We start from the raw sequence: 16,455 nt of genomic DNA, 5'->3' as shown, positions 1-16,455 counted from the left end.
GCAGGCTTTAGAAACACATTTTTAAAGGTTTCAGCAAGCCCTTTGCATGAACAAGCAAATACTTACGGGGAAAACAAATTTTCCCCAACTCTTGAAGTTCCATGCAGGTGTGCGTTCTTAATGTTTAAGGTATATGTTGATGTGTTTGTTATTGTGGCATTTCTTAAACCTAAATGCACACCTTCTAATCCCAGCATCACTGTGAGAGCTGTGTAACCTTCAGCAAGGCACCTGTTCTCTCATCTGTAAAATGGGAATAAAATTGTACTTGTCTCATGAGCTTGATGTGAAGATTAAATGAGAATACACGTAAAGCACATTGAATAGTGTGTGAATATCATAGACCATTTCTGACCCGTGCTGAGGGAAGCCAGGTCACCTATAGTAAATTTATCACTTGTATTAGAATTTAATCATGTAATAAACACTTCACCTTCTTAAGTCACAGTACTTAAAAATTAACACACATTGTCATAGTCATATGCAAGAATTCTTAGAGAAATTTAGTGTTTACCAACACATACCAAACACATGGATAAGTAGGCCTATAAGTGATGAATATTTATTGTGCACTTACAGTAGTCCCAATTAGGTCATTTAATTCTCAGCGATCCCATGCGATCTCTTTTTAGAGTGAGTAAACTGAGGCATAGAGAGATGAAGCAGTTGCCTGAGGTCACACTGTCGTCTGATGCCATTACACCTCAGATGTCAGAACTTGGAACCCTCCAATGCTAGAATCTGCTTTTTAACCACAGCTGTTAAATATGTATTGTCAGTTAGATGAAGCATGGTTTAGTGACACTCAGTATTATGCCAAGTAAATTAAGAAATTGACTCCTTTTGAATGTGAAATGTGTAAAAACGACTCCCAAAATGTATACTATGCTGTGCAGCTATATTTTAAATTCTAGTCAAGCCTGCTGCCCTGTTTCGCAGAGGCAGCCATTCGGGAAGCTTCCACATGAGGTATTCTCAGTCAGAGGGTGTCTCAGAGCAGTGCTTCTCAAACTGTAGGTACCCGAAAGGTTTGTTAAAACGCAGATTACTGAGCCCCTGTCCTGCCCCTGAATCACTGATTCCATAGGTCTGGGGTGGGGTCTGAGAATCTGCATTTCTAAGGAGTTCCCAGGTGAAGCCTTGTACTGCTGTTTGGGACCACACTTTGAGGACCATTGCCATAAGGAATGAGAAGATGATTAGTGAATTTAGGAGCAAAGGATGGTTTAAAATCTACCCTATAATTGCCTGGTTGGCTCCACAGATCTAGTTTTTTAAATTCATGGGGCGTTTTGAAGCAACAAACGTTGGATCCAAAAGGTAAGATGCATAGATGCAAATCGGAAGACAGAAATCTTTACTTTGGCTTTCACGTCTCTGAAGCAGAGCAGTGGCTTTCAAATAGACATTTACACAGTTGCTTCCCCTTCTCTGAAATAGTGGGGCCTAGTTTAAAACAGATGTTTCCCTTACTCATGACTCAAGCACAGAGGTTAGCCTTAGAACCAGGTACTTTACCAAATTCTGGGCTTCGTTAAGCATTACCATGTTTCCCCAAAAATAAGACCGGGTTTTTGCTCCAAAATACACATTAGGGCTTATGTTCAGGGGATGTCATCCTGAAAAATCATGCTAGGGTTTATTTTTTGGTTAAGTCTTATTTTGGGGGAAACACAGTAGCACATACTCACCAGGATGTATCTCCTGTCCTTCTTCTTCCCCACCTCAGGACAGGGTTTCTTCCCTCAGGGAAGTTATATGCATAATTAGGTAACTCTGGGGCAGTTTCTCACATTCATGGGCTGGTCTCATTGCCAAGGCTAAGGGGAAAGGTCTTGGAGGAAGAAAGGTCACCCTAAGGCATGTTGGATGCTAAAATGGGGGTAGGGTAATGCACAGATTCTGGTTTTACTTTTAACTCTTGATTCTCCAGAACAATGGAGAACCTCTTCTTTCTCCAGAGAAGGAAGGGGTGTAAGAACAAATGATACACAGAGCATTTCTTTTTGCCTAGGGAAAACATTACATAAAAGTGGGTTTACTCTTTTAATTTATTTCTTAGGGAGACTTGTGCCTCTGGATATACAAATAGATGTTTATCAGAATGGAAAATCTTGCTAGATGAGTAACGTAACTCATTTTTTTCATCATCCGGAGACTGAATAAATAAATTATAGTATAAGTCATACAAACGGAATATTATATAACAGTCAAATGTGTGCACTACAACTATATGGATAATTCTAGCAATATAATTTTGAAAATTATCTCAAAAGATTTTATATATATATATATAAACCTGTTATAGAAAACAAAATAAGTCTACTTTTTAGGAATACATAAACATGTGACAATTCTTTGCAAAAAATGAAAGCCAGGAAATGGTGAACAGGGAAAAGGATGAGGGAGGTAGACGTAAGCTAGTGTCAACATTCTAGTTTTTGTGATGGGTGGTGAAAGCACGTCAGGAGTGCTGAGAGATCCAGTGATATCATTCTCTGGAAGACTGTTAAATGGAGTGAAGGTGGTCAGTGCTGCTGAGAAAGTCAAGGGAGTGATCCAGGTGTGAGACCCGACTTCAGTGTAGATTGTGGATTGTGACACTCCTGGTGCTGCTGCCCAGGGTGGAAAGGAAACTGTCTGTGGAGAGCACATATGTATGGTGTGCCCTGGGAGCTGTCACATGGTGCTGACGGTGGTGACGAGGATGAGGGAAGGCACTAAAGCTATTAGGTCTTAGAGTCAATTAAAAAATATATGTATTACGTAAAGGACTGAAGCGAGGTTAAAAACAAAAAACAACAAAAAATGTTGCTTTAGAGTCCTTATTGCATGTCTCTGCAGCAAGTTGTAAATTATGTCATCTTTTTCCTAGCAAGTAGGTGTTTTGTTCCATTCATGGTCTCTAACTGCTTGCACACAGCACCACCTCACTGAGAAGAGTGGAAAACGAGGTGATTTCAAAAAGACCCATCCTTTCCTTCTCCTTTATATTCCAGACTTAAAGTCGCAGACAATCCTAGCCTAGCCCTGCCCCACACTTTTTAGTGTTGGTGGCATCTCAGTCTCCGTCTCTCTCTCCCACCCCTTCATCACCTCCTTCCTGATCTGTTAACTCCCCCCACAAAGACACCCCTGCTCTGAACCCACCACCAGCACCGTGAGTGCTGCTTTTCCCTGATTTAGGTTTTCCTGCCAGACATGGAGAGCTGGCACCTCATTTTGGTAAACACTGGATAAACACTTCTCCTTAAATAGAAACAGCAGGCTCTCCAGCTAGCTTTTTAAAGGGGCAGAAATTTAGTTCAGTTCAGTACATTTGGCAAGAAATCAAAGATAAGGAACATGTTTGAGTCTGCACAACTCTTCAAGGAGGTTTTACTCTTGTTATTACCAGGACCTTAAGATAATCAATATGGATGAAGTTCATGGCCACTGGATGAAACCCTTCCCAGACCTGCTCAGTGAAAGGCAGTGCGGGAGAGGATTGCCCCTCTAGCCAACCTACCGCAAAGCTTGTACCCAATGCTGATACACTGTGGGTGACGATGCCTGCCTGTATGGCTCCTTTGGTGGCATTCAGTAAGTCAGCCATGGATGCATTGGCCATTTGCAGCAGGTTAGGGCTGATGGGATAACCCAAATGGAGAACATGCTGGATTGTGAGGTGTTTCTTTCTGCCGAATGGTGTTTGACACCCCCAACTCCAAATCGGTTGACCCTTCCTCTTTAAAACAGGATTATGAGGACTTTAAACTATGGATCAATTGCTAAGCAAACCAACATTTGTGTACATGAGTTTGGCTGGAAATGCCCAATTTTGAACAACCTGTGCCTTCTCTATGTCCCTATTTCCCCTCCAATCCTGTGAAAATGCATTTAGCTCAGGAAAGTGTTTCTGGAAAGCTATAAGAAGACAGGTCACTCAGTAAACTAAACTCTTCTCTCCTGTGTACTTTGCCTCTGAATTAACTCTTCTTTTTGGTTGCCTATCTGCCTTGACTTCTGCTCACTCGTGTTCCACTTCTCACTAAGGAAAGCCTTGTAATTTGACTGCACCTGGAAAGAGAGTCCAGAGGCTCTTATCTTTGGAGCTCTCTTCCTCACAACATGGTCCATGATCACGTACTGCACAACCATCTATAGGAATTATTAAAAATGCAGATTCCTAGGTTCCCCCAAACCTTCAGAACTGGAATTTCTATGAATGTTGCCCAGATTCTGCACTATTATTCAACTTCCCGGGTGATCCTGATGCATAGTAAGGTTTAGGAATAATTGCATTTTTAATAATAATTATGAGATTAAGATTTATGAGCATGTCACACACTTCCCATGCGTTTCACTTTTTATTCATTTCAATTTCACAATCCTACGATGCAGGAATATTAATCCACCCAGAGCAGGGCCTGACACATGACACATGGCAGATGCATAGTAAATTTTTGTCAAACAAATTAACCTTTTATAGATATATTTTAAAGGTTAATTTATTATACACACACACACACACACACACACACACACACACATCAATAAATAAACTAAGGCTTAGAGAGGTTAAAACACTTGGCCAAGAACACATAACTAGTGAGAGATGGAGCCAAGCTTTATAGCGCCTTCTTTAGGTTTAGCTTATTGGTGTATGAATTTGCAGGTGGGTGCCTCCCTCTGGTGAGGCTGGGTAGTGCATGGCAGGGGCACTGGAAAATGCTAGAGGCATCTGCTTGACCTCTGGTTGAACTGATTGATCTCTTCTCTAGCGTTCTCTTGGCCATCTCTGGTAAATTGACAGGGCCACATATTTATTTATTACTAATGAAGAGAACAGGCCCAGATAGGTTGGGTGATCATTCACAAAGCCGAACAGCACCATTCTCCTTCCCCAAAGCAATCTTACTTTTCCCTGGGAGTGAAGGAGAGGGAAACTAGATGTATCCTGGGTCCCTGTGAGCAATTAATAAACCTTTTGCCCTGGTTAGAAATTTTCACTTCCTCACTTCATGCAGTCCAGTCCCTTTATACCCTTTATCATTTCTTTCATTTACTTTCTTGGTCGGTAGGTGGATTGCCTGTATTTCTGCCAGGACAGGTAGCTGAGCCAACTCAAGACAAAAGGAGTGAAATAGGTGGAGTTGTTCTTGACCCTACTGGGCCCCTTCTCCCACACTCGCTCCCTCCCTTTCTCAGACCTTCAAAGCTACCTGCCTCCGGGGACTGGCCTCTGCTAAGATTGAGCTGTTTTGAACCTATGTGATTTCCCTGGAGCTTTCTGAAGGCAAGGTTCTAACCCAGGAGCAACTCTAGAGGTTTTTGGAGGAGGCCCTGTGGCATTTGTTTTGGGACTACAGATCTGTAGACATACTCTGTTTTGTTCTCTCTCTCTCTTTCTCTCTCATACACACACACACACACACACACTCACACACACACACACACACACACTCACACACACACACAGTAAGAAATAGAAGAACGCTCTCCACTGAAGAATGGCTAAGGGAAAGCTACCTATTGTAAAGGGTGTTTATAAAAATGTATTACGTAAGTGAAATAAGGCATTTCCTATTGTGAGGCTTTTTAAGGGAAAGGTGTTTGAAAAGCCCTCTTCTGGCCCTTTAGTCACTGCACCACCACCACCCCACCCCACACAGGTCTAGCTAGAAATAATAAAAGCTAACATATATTGAGTGTTTGCTATGTGCCAGGCACTGTTCTAATTTTTTTCATGTTTTATCTAGTTCCCACAATCCCTTAGCAATACTTACTATTAATAGCGTCATCCCCATTTTACAGATGAGGAAACTAAGGCAGAGAGAGAGAGTAAATAACTTGTTCAAGGATTCACAAAGAGCCATGATTCAAACCCATGTAGCTTGACTCCAAAGCCCAGTACATTATATGTGTAATTACTTCTATTATAAAATAATTTTCTGTTAAAAAGTTTAGATTTTTTTAAGAAAAAAACTAATTGTCCATAATTGCATTGTACCCCTATTTATATTTTTTATAATGAGTAATATGCACATGGTTAGAAAAGCTAAATGGCTCAGAAAGATAATATAAAAATAAGAATCTCTTTATATCCCCAAGGTCCCATTCCCAAGGGAAACCACTGTTAACAGATCTTTTTAATTCTTGAAGAAAAGGGTTCTATGTAAATAGCAGGTTATATTTTATTTAAAGGTTTTACACAAAAGCAGACATGCCACACCCACTATGTTTCATCTTGATTTTCTCATCCAACAACCAGTTTTCCAGATCTTTTCAGCACACACAGGTCCATGTCACTCCTTTTCATGCTTACAGAGTCCTAGTTGATAAACAATTAGGTTGTCTTTTCGGATAAATTCCTAGCAGTACAGTTTTCCTTTTATGCATGTTGCATCGTTTCACTCTCGCTAACTCTTATAAGCGTGACTGTTTCCTCACACTCTTAACAGAACCAGTATTAGCAAACTTTGACTTTTAATTTTTTGCTAATCTGATGAAGACAATCTCCTTGTTTTCCTTTACATTTTTAATGTTGTAAGTGAAATTGGATGGCTTTTCACGTATACTGGTCGTTTGTTTTTCTTTATTATTTTTTTTTTGTCATCTGCCTATCCATGTCCTTTGCCCATTTTCCTTTTTCAAATTTGTATGAGCTTTTGGTAAACTATGGCCATTCACCCTTTATCACATGTTGTAAATAATTTCTTTAAATTTATTCTTTTTGACTGCAATTTTCCCATAACACTTTTATTTTTATGTAGATGTATTAATACAAAACTATTCACTAATAAATACTTTAAATTTGAACTTCCTTTTTTGTTTTTAAATGTGTACGCATGTGCTGTTAAGTTTATCACAGCACCATCCATTGCACATAAATTAGAATGAAGATACATCTTTTCTGAAATTATGATTTAAATTGAAATGATGTTTGCAATTTTTGAGGAAAACTTCTGTTCTGAAATGCAAGAAAACCTTTCTATATATTTTCAATTTATTGACCTTTTTGACGAAATGTTCCTTTTCTGAGATAAATATCTCTAGTGGGTTCCGGGGATAGTTTGCAAACACTGAAACAAAAGTCCTCTTTAGGCTGTGAAGCATTTTTTTGATTCCCTGGCTAGGCCCCCCAAAGCTTGGCAGCTAAGAAAGAGTCAATCCTACCCAGTCTACTTTAGAGTAGCTTTTATAGTGTCTTCTATAATTACATCTGTCCACTGCCCCAGCTGCTCCCTAATAGCTCTGCTTGGCTTCAGTGAAAATGGCTCATCTCTCCTCCCTAGAGACCTTTAAATAAAAGATCTGTGTATCTGTGTGTGGGGATGGGGGATGAGAAGATGAAGGGATGAGGGATTGGTTGGCTTGTTGTGTGTGTTTGTTGTTGTTGTTTTTCTTTTTTAATTTGCTGCCTCTATTCGAGACGGGGATATAGGTGGCCAACCGAATTAATTTGATAGCTTTGTGATGACACCTTAAGGTTAAAGGAGGGTTTGGGCTTGCTTCGATCCCTGGTTTAGAATGGCTTAATACAGCTTTGTGGACATCAGGATTGCTCTGTTCTGAGAGGCCTGTGACGCCCTGATGTATGAGGACTCCATAGTATCCTGAAAGCAGGAAAAAATAACAACGTCCTAAGAGACCAGATCACAGGCAGTGATTTTTAAAAGAATAAGTCTAGTTATCAGTTTTTGCACATATTCTGTCTTGTTTCCACTTTTCCTTCATTCTCTAATTCCTGACCTCACCATCCCATGTACAGAATGCTTGTTCCCCTAACATTACGAGTTAAAGTAACAGCTCTCAAGAGAATCCAGCAATACTACCAAACAGAAAACCACCAGAATTTCTGCATGGAAATTCTGATAGTTGGAAAATGCCTCTGCTGCAGGATGGTCAGTCACCACGACTGGCACCACAAGATACCTTTAAGGTCATCTTCCATGTTCAGTCCTGGAGTCCCGCTCCACCAACCACAGCAGCTGATCGAAGACACTATTGATAAAGGAACAAAGACAATATTGGTGAGGATGACTTGGCTATGCATATATTTTATATTCCCTGCAGTTTTGCAAGCACAGCTCTTCAACAGCCAAATATTGTTTCCCATACTTTGTCAGTGTTTCCCACACTATTGTTTCCCTGTGACCTCAGAGATTTACCAGTTGGGTGTCTACAAACAGATCAATGGGGACAAACACGCTTGACCACAAAACTGCTTTAGGCTGATGTCATCCAAAAAATCCCTATGGAATATATATTAAAAGTCTTTAAATTGAACATATTCTTTGGCTTAAGATAATTTTAGGAATGTATTCTAAAGAAATAAGCAGGCAAGGATATAAATTTGCATGCACAAGGATATCCATTGAACGTTAAGTCTGTGTTTAAGAACGTAGACCCTGGGGTCAGGCGACGTGGGTTCCAATCTTGGCTCAACTTCTTTTTATTTTTTTTTTAACTTTTATTTATTTAAGCGTGTTGTTACAAGACCCATCAGTTCCAAGTCAAGTAGTTGTTTCCATCTAGTTGTGGAGGGCACAGCTCACAGTGGCCCATGTGGGGATCGAACCAGCAACCTTGTTGCTAAGAGCACAGCGCTCTAACCAACAAAGCTAACCGGCCGCCCCCGGCTCAACTTCTTATTGGTTGTGTCACTCAACTTCTCTGCCTTATCTGTAAAAGGGACTGATAATTGTCCCTACCTTATAGTGCATGTCCCTGTACTATCATGAGAAATAAGTGACTTGATATGTAAAAGATACTTAGGATAATTTCTGGCACATAGTGTTTGTTACTAATAATTGGAAAATCTGACGTAACCTACATATTCATTGATTTAATAAAACAAAATGTGGTATGTTTTCAAGATATTCACATATTAAAAGGACAATTAGGTTACGTGATACTGTATTAAGTATGAATGCTGAATAGTTGTATATCAAAAGGTTACCTGTTGTTATACTTTTGGTGATGGAATTATAGACTACATGTTCCCCTCTGTATCATTGCAATTTTTCAAGTTTTCTACAAAGGAAGTTGTATTATATAATAAAAGTTGTCTTTTAACCTCTTCAGAATAATAACAACAGCTAACATTTATTGAGAGTTTACAATGTTGATCAAGTTTATTTATATACTCTGTGTGTGTGTGTGTACATATATGTATATATTCATTGCTTACAATAACTCTATGAGGCAGGTGCTATAATTATCACCTCCATTTCACAGATTAAGAAACTAAGGCACAGAAAGCTGAAGTAACGTGCCTAAAGTCCTCCATCTAGTAAGCAGTGGAGGTGGGATTTGAACTCAGGCTGCCGGACTTGGGGCCTATATTTTTAATGTGAAGATTTGTAAGAGTTCAGTAATCCAAAAGAACATTGAACTACAGCACCCACAACAATAACCTGGTTGCATACACTGTTTAAAGGAAATGAGTAAAGAATGCCTCTCTTTCCTTGTATCTTTGGTGCCAGTAGATAAACGGAGGGTTTTCAGGTCTCCAGCCTACCTCTTAGTTATCTTGCATAGCAAATGGAGAGAGTGTATCAGATGATGAAAAGGGCTTTTCTGTGTATGCCTTAAAAAGAATACGTCGTCTTTGCATTATATTAATCGAACTGGAAATCGTTTCTCTTTTTTTCAAATCATAAACTGAAATAGTTGAGAAGTAGCATATGCATTTTTCACTATCATTTTACTCAGATAGTCTTGAATGCAGCTGCTGGGTACCCTGAATGAGTCTTCTAATCTTTTTCAGATGGGCAGAAGATAAGTTAGAAAAGTACAGGAACAACGTGATCTCAGGCCCTGCAAATACGTAAGAGTCAACATATTTAGTTCCAGAAGCAATAAGGTGTAGAACAAAGTTGTCCCTTCAGTTCAGAGTACATAATTACCAGAGAGCAAAGGCGTCATGAGGTAACAGTGGATTTTCAGCAATTACCTGTTTCTGTTCCATAATTTCCATTTTTATGCAGGCCGCTAAATTACAATTGATGGCTTTGTATGTATCTTTTAAAGATGAACATTGGATGTCTCAGAGTAATAATTTTACATTAGAAAATAGTATCTTAAACCTGATGACGGCAACTCCAGTATCTATTTTTGAAAATCATCCATCTTTATCATTTAATAACCAACCTGATCATTTACTAGCAGACAAGGCTGGTTGAATTAGGCTGTCAGGACTACTCTGTTCCTGGATACTACTACCAATTATGAATCACTGAGACTGTCAAATACTACAATTTAGCCAGTGCATTTCGTTTCTTCTTTTTTTTCTTTCTTTTTTTTTTTTTTTTTTACCCAGTGCATTTCTCAGAGCCAACTAATTAAATTCGAGGAGCTTCTAGAGTTCATTATATCACTAGACAAAGTCTCTGAAATCCAGAAGGAATAGCCCGTCCCCATCCTGATAAATTGCTACCCTAATCCTCCCAGAATTCTGTTGGGAGCTGAAATTCACTACTGTCATCTGTGCTCAGACGTCATTCTTGATGTCTTTCCTAGAAGAGGCTGAACTTCCTGAGAGGTCCTGGAAGCTGGGGAAGGGATTTCTCTCTCTCTGCCTTGCTGTTGCTTACCTTCCCCTCTAGCAAAACTAATACAGCCCGTCAGTGAGAGGATCTGTTCACCAGTGGGCCAGACTGGCCACATCATGCACTTGCATGGAGGGCTCATCTTACCAGTTAGGGAGGTGGTCGTGTATATTTATTCAAGAACCTCGCTTTGGTTCTGCTTTTCCCACTGCCTTCCTGAGGACGCAGCACAGGAAGTAATACTGGGATTTGGTCCTGGACCAAATATACGTCTGTCATCCAGGATACGTCTGTCATCTACACATCTTGGACACATCAGCTTTGGTCTCCTCAATAGTGAAATTAATACCTGCCATACAAAGTTGTCAAAAGGTATAAAGAATGGAAAGCATCTCAATAGCTTTGGAACCTACTAGGTACTCAATAAATAGTTTTGATTGTGATAATTGTTGTCCAATGCTTGTTAGAAACTCGAGGGATTTAAAATATTCATATTTTCCTCAACTTAGAAATGTGAGCTGGCTCTGGGTTCTAGACCAGAAGAGTCAGAAATTGTGCTGGAGGAGCTGAGAGACAGGGTCAAATAAAATTGTACACCTAGATTTGTTTTCCAAAAGTATATGGATTTTCAGTTTTGGGGTTTTTTTTAATCCTCTTTCTTTTTCCCCCTTGTTCTCTCTTGCCTCTTCCACATCCTTTCACTTTCCCAGGCAATCCACGGAATATTTCCATTATTATTACTATTTCAGAATTACATGCTTTTTTGTTAGAAGCGAATTTATATTAGTTATTTGACCACACAGCATGTTTCTAATTACTTACTAAACTCTAGTCTATAGTCAAAATATAAATGTGATCTTTGTAGACTAATGAACAATCCCTCCATCCCCAAAAAAACTAAAATTTCAAATTTCAGTATAACTCAGAAGTTCCACCACTGTCACTGTGAACATTTTCGTTCTGTTTGGAAATGTTCAGTTCCTGCTTTTCATTAAGGTTCTGTTCTGACAGAAAAAGTACAGCTGCAGTCAGAGAAAGTCAATAATCAGATAGTGTCGGGGTTGAAGCAGTTATCTGGAGCCCAGGCTTTCTTCCTGACTGCTTCTAACTGGTTGATTATCTCCAGACGCTAATGTGCCAAATTCAAGTATGGCTAGCTGACTACAAAAGACCAAAGGTAAATTCTCTTGGAAAAAAAAAACAAAAAACTACTTTTGGACTGACAAGTATGCTTTTCGTTTTGCTTAAAGTTTTGGCCAGCGTGTCATTGTTGAGGGAGCCTTTGACTGACTCATAGGGTGGGCACACGTTTCTGCCCCCACTTGGGTCACTGTTGATAGTCTTCGGAAAGACTGGCCTCTTTATGAAACCAGCCTTACTGTGCCTCTAAGCTGTGTTTATGAAATGGTGTCCTTGTAGTCGTGCCTTCTCTTGTCTGCTCTGAGACAAACGCTGAGAGCCCGGGAACGCTGGAGTCTTGCCACTTGCTGAGTTCGAGTGCAAACGCAGGGAGCCAGGGGCCTTGGAAGGCAGAGAACTGGGCAGCGTGTTCTCAGGTTTCCTTCCCTTCACGCTTCTCTCTCCCCTGTTGTTTTTCAGGTAGTGAAGCTGATTTTAGCTCCTCCAGCAGCACTGGCAGCATTTCCGCTCCTGAGGTCCATATGTCTGCTGCGGGAAGCAAGCGGTCCTCTTTTTCACGCAAGTAGGCACTGTCTCCTGCTCTGTAATTACTAAGATGCTTCACACAGGTGACTTACCTGCACTTGATCTTTCTGTAGAACCACCTGGGTTACTGTCCATTCATATTTTATTATTTTTCAGTGAGTGGTGCTTGTTTGTTTGCTTTCAGCAGTGATTGGAAGTTGGTACTTTTCCCTGCTTTACCTACTGCGGTCACATGGCATGGCCTGTGTTTGTCCACCCACGGCTCTCTCTCATCCAGGCCTTGACTCTGCACCTGCTCCTCATCCCCCCCTTCTCTGTTTCCCTCACTCACTTGTGTACTCACCTGGCTATCAAGCTAGTCTCCCACTTCCCACCCTGCCTGCCCTTCATGAATCTATGGTCTCTGAGCTGTGAAGACTCTGACTTCACCCTTTCTTTCCTCGAGCTGAGCTTCCTTTTTTTTAATCCTTGTGAAAGAAGCATAGAGACCTCCTAGCCAACCCAATATTCACTTGGGGACAGGGTGAAGGAAGTGTGAAGTTCTTAGTCATGGGTGGCCACCACTTCAAGAGCTGACAGCTGGGTGTGCAGGCTCTGAGCCCAGCTACTTTGGTTTGCATGCCAGTTCCGTCACCTACAGTCTGTGTGGGCCTGAGCAAGATGCTTAACTTCTCTACGCCTCAGTTGCCTCATCTGTAAAATAGGGCTACTATATTCATACCTACCTTGTAGATTTTATTGTTAGGATTAACTTGATTACCACAGGTAAATTGTGGGATCAGTGCTTGGAGCATAGTAAGCGTCAACAAAGGTTCGCCATAGATGCTGTTTGGATTGGGGGAGAGAAGGACTGTGAAGAAATGTTCACATTTGGTGGGACAGGTTGTAAGCTCCAGGATTCTCTGCTACCATCAGTGGCCTTATTTAGTCATTCAACAAGTATTTATGGAACATCTGCTATGAGACAGATTCTGGATATATGGCAGTAAACAAAACTCCATGAAAATTATAATCATTCTAGTAGGGAAAGAAAGACAAGAAATACATAAATGATGATTTTTAAAACATGCAGAGAAAGGATAGAGAGAATAATTGGTTGTGTGGAATACTGTACAGAGGTTGGCTCCGGAGACCTCTGAGATGAAGTGACCTCTGAGCAAGGACTTGAACCCAACGATGGGCACTTGGGGATGATTTGTCTTTAGACTGTGGGCAAGTTACTTGACTGTCCTGGGCCACAGTGTCCAAATGTGTAAACAAGAGATTGGACTACATGATTTTTTAAGGCCCCTTCCTGTAGAAAAACTGTTTAGTTTCTGAAAGCTTGCATTTCCAGGAGTCAGCAAGCAAATATTTTCCATTTCTCTTGGGTGAGCAGAAGCGCTGGCTGGTGTTTACAAAGGGACCTGAGACCCACAGCATACAGTTTGTTAAAGACAAAGCTGAAGGCAGACAAACCTGTAACAAAGGAGTGAAGTCCACACAGAAAAAACACAATTGTTCTATTCCCAAACACCATCTATTTTGGAAATAAAGTGCCTCTGAGATCACAGGACATGAATATAAACATTCTCTGTATAAATCAGATGGGGCTCGCTCTGAGAATAAATCATTTGTCTAATCCATTCAAGAAATTAGCACATACCCATGATAAAACAGAGAAGCAAAATAAAACATAAAGGTCCTGGAAGAAGAAGCCAATTTTATTAAGCATTTCAAAGGAATTTGTGTTTGTGGTTAAATTCCAAGGTAACGTCAATAACTGAGTGACTCTGAGAAAATATTCTAGTCTGGAACCCGTGATTCCTCTATGTGATTAAAAATTGATGTGTTAAACATAAAATAGCTAAATATAATTATGTGCAAATCAGATATATGCTAAATAGATGGAAGTTGAAATTGGGGATGTTCTACCCATTGTCCTCACCTGTATTATCTGACCCAGGCACAGAGCAGCAGCAGTAGATTTCTGTGGAATATCTCCGGCATTTCACATAATCTCCATGTTCTGCAAGACCATGCATTGAGGACCCCTCCTCTAGGTGGGGGCCGGGTATCCATACCGAACTCTGTAATAGCTTGTGATCCTTTTAACTGGCTCTTTCCTCCTATAATAAATGCATTTTTGTGTGTGTGGAGAATTAGTTCCTGGGGGAAAGAATGGTAGGGACATTTGGTAAAGGGGTGGGAGAAGTGAGGGACAGATGGAATTGATGAGAATATTTTTGATGGGATTTTAAAAACAAAACTTGAATGATTTACCAATGATCCCTTCTTAGAGAAGGGCAACTCTGCTGATATTGCTGAGGAATTTTCTTTTCTTAAACTAAGACGCTAATCTGATCAGAGGCAGACAGACGTGAGAAGGAAAAAAAAAAAAATTGGAGTCAGGCAGACCTGGACGTTGAGTTCAGCCTCATTTGTTTATTAGATGCATGACCCAGAGCCCCAAGCCTCATTTTCCTCTTCTGGAAAATGGGGTAATAATGGCATCTACTTCAGTGAGTTAAATGAGCTGAATACATACATACATGTAACGCAGCATCCAGAACTTACTAAAAGCATCAATAAATGGTTGTTTTAGTCAGTAGTAGCAAAAATATTACTGGACGTGAAGCTGCTGCCACTGTTGACGATGGTGTTAGTGGTGATGATTATGGTGCTGAGAATCATATTAGCTTGCTTGGCTGCCATAACAAAACACCACGACTAGGTTGCTTAAACAACAGAAACTTACTTTCACAATTTTGGAGGCTGTGAGTATGAAATCAAGGTGTCGGTGGCTTGACTTCTTCTGAGGCCTCTCTCCTCGGCTTGTCCCTGTTTCTTCACAAAATCTTTTTTCTATGCCTGTCTGTGTCCAAACTAACTTCCTCTTCTTATAAGGACACTAGTCGCATTGGATGAGGGCCCACCCTGACGGCCTCATTTGAACTTAAGCCTTTTTCTGCGATGTTTGTTTATATCCAAATGAATACATTCGAAAGTTTTATATATAAAAATAATGTCATTTATGTACAAAGCAGCTCAAATTGTTATTATTAAATGCATGCAGTAGTCAAAATATGAACTTTTTGATTTTTGTGGATTTCTGATACATTTTGGGGAAAAAAACTTGAAATCAGTTAATGCAGTGTAAGAGTTAATTACATTTTTTAAAGCCCTTTTTCCTAGTATGGTCACATTCTTAGGTACTAGGTGTTAGGGCTCCGGTCTATGAATACGGGGGACGTGATTCAGCCCATGACAATGATCGTGTGATGATGATGACGATGATGATGATGGTGGTGTATAGTAATGTCACCTGGAGTGAAGAGCCATGGCTGGGCCCCCTGTGAGGTTTCCTTCTTCACTTCTCCCTTTCTCTCACTTTCCGTTGGTTGTATTCAGGTTTTTCGGGAAGGGGGCGGGTCAGCAGAATTCTGTCTCCCCTTTGTGGACTGCGTTCTTCTTGTCCACCAGACCAAGGGATACGGGGTGGGCTGAGGACGGTAGCATTGTGCTTGTCTGTTCACAGCCATGACCAATATGGAATCCCGGCTTCTCTTTGAAAATATTTTCTCATCATCCCCGATGACTTTGTACCCATGTATGATAGTATTTGAACTAAACTAAATGTAAGGACCAGAGCTGATACTTTTGTGCATGTAGTTTTGTTTCGTTTTTTTAACTTAGCTCTTACAAAGAGTCTAATAATTCATTTCCTGAAACTATGTGAAGACTCGATTGTACGTTAGTAATGTTTAATAGCTTAAGAGTTTTTGCTTTATTCTGTATAGCAGATGAGTTCTTACAAAAATCCTCATCAAATTCAATCTGTATCTTAGTACATGTACCACACTAAAGTAGTCAGTGGTGAATTCTTCAGGTAATAACCACATACCTAGCCAGTACCTAATATACCTGTTTACAAGCCCAAAACAATATATTACATTTGTGTCAAGTAGGAGACATTTCTATAGAGTTAAAAGACCTGGATTTAATTCCCAGTTCAGGTGCATGTTCTTGGAACTTTTTTTCCCCTGAGTTTCAGTTACTTCACTGAGTACTTCACTGAGTACTTCCCATTAACACAAAAGGGAGATAATAACTTTACCAGCTTTAAAGCATGATGGTCAGAAATAAACGAAATGGTGTTCATAGGCATCTGGAACAGGGGCAGGGTCAAGAAGGTCCTCGGTGAAGGTTAATTCAGAGTAATTCCCCAGGTCAAAATTAGTGATAGTCCTATGCTCTCTCTCCTACTTTGTAATGG

The 16,455-nt window shown here is 40.2% G+C and overlaps 1 protein-coding gene across 14 annotated transcripts in view; it reads left to right on the top strand.

The window, feature by feature from the left end:
• Window positions 1-16,455, top strand: part of SYBU (syntabulin) — a 108,006-nt gene that overhangs the window by 83,871 nt on the left and 7,680 nt on the right. For all 14 annotated transcript variants that reach the window (XM_033125791.1, XM_033125803.1, XM_033125790.1 and 11 more), the window contains one exon: window positions 12,135-12,237. In XM_033125791.1, coding sequence (XP_032981682.1) covers window positions 12,135-12,237 — 103 coding nt within the window. The remainder of the gene's footprint in view (window positions 1-12,134; window positions 12,238-16,455) is intronic.

This window comes from Rhinolophus ferrumequinum, chromosome 14 (genome assembly GCF_004115265.2).
Source record: "Rhinolophus ferrumequinum isolate MPI-CBG mRhiFer1 chromosome 14, mRhiFer1_v1.p, whole genome shotgun sequence".
Taxonomy (NCBI): Eukaryota; Metazoa; Chordata; class Mammalia; order Chiroptera; family Rhinolophidae; genus Rhinolophus; species Rhinolophus ferrumequinum.
The sequence above is the reverse complement of the archived record's forward strand: the minus strand, read 5'-3'. Positions and strand labels throughout refer to the sequence as shown.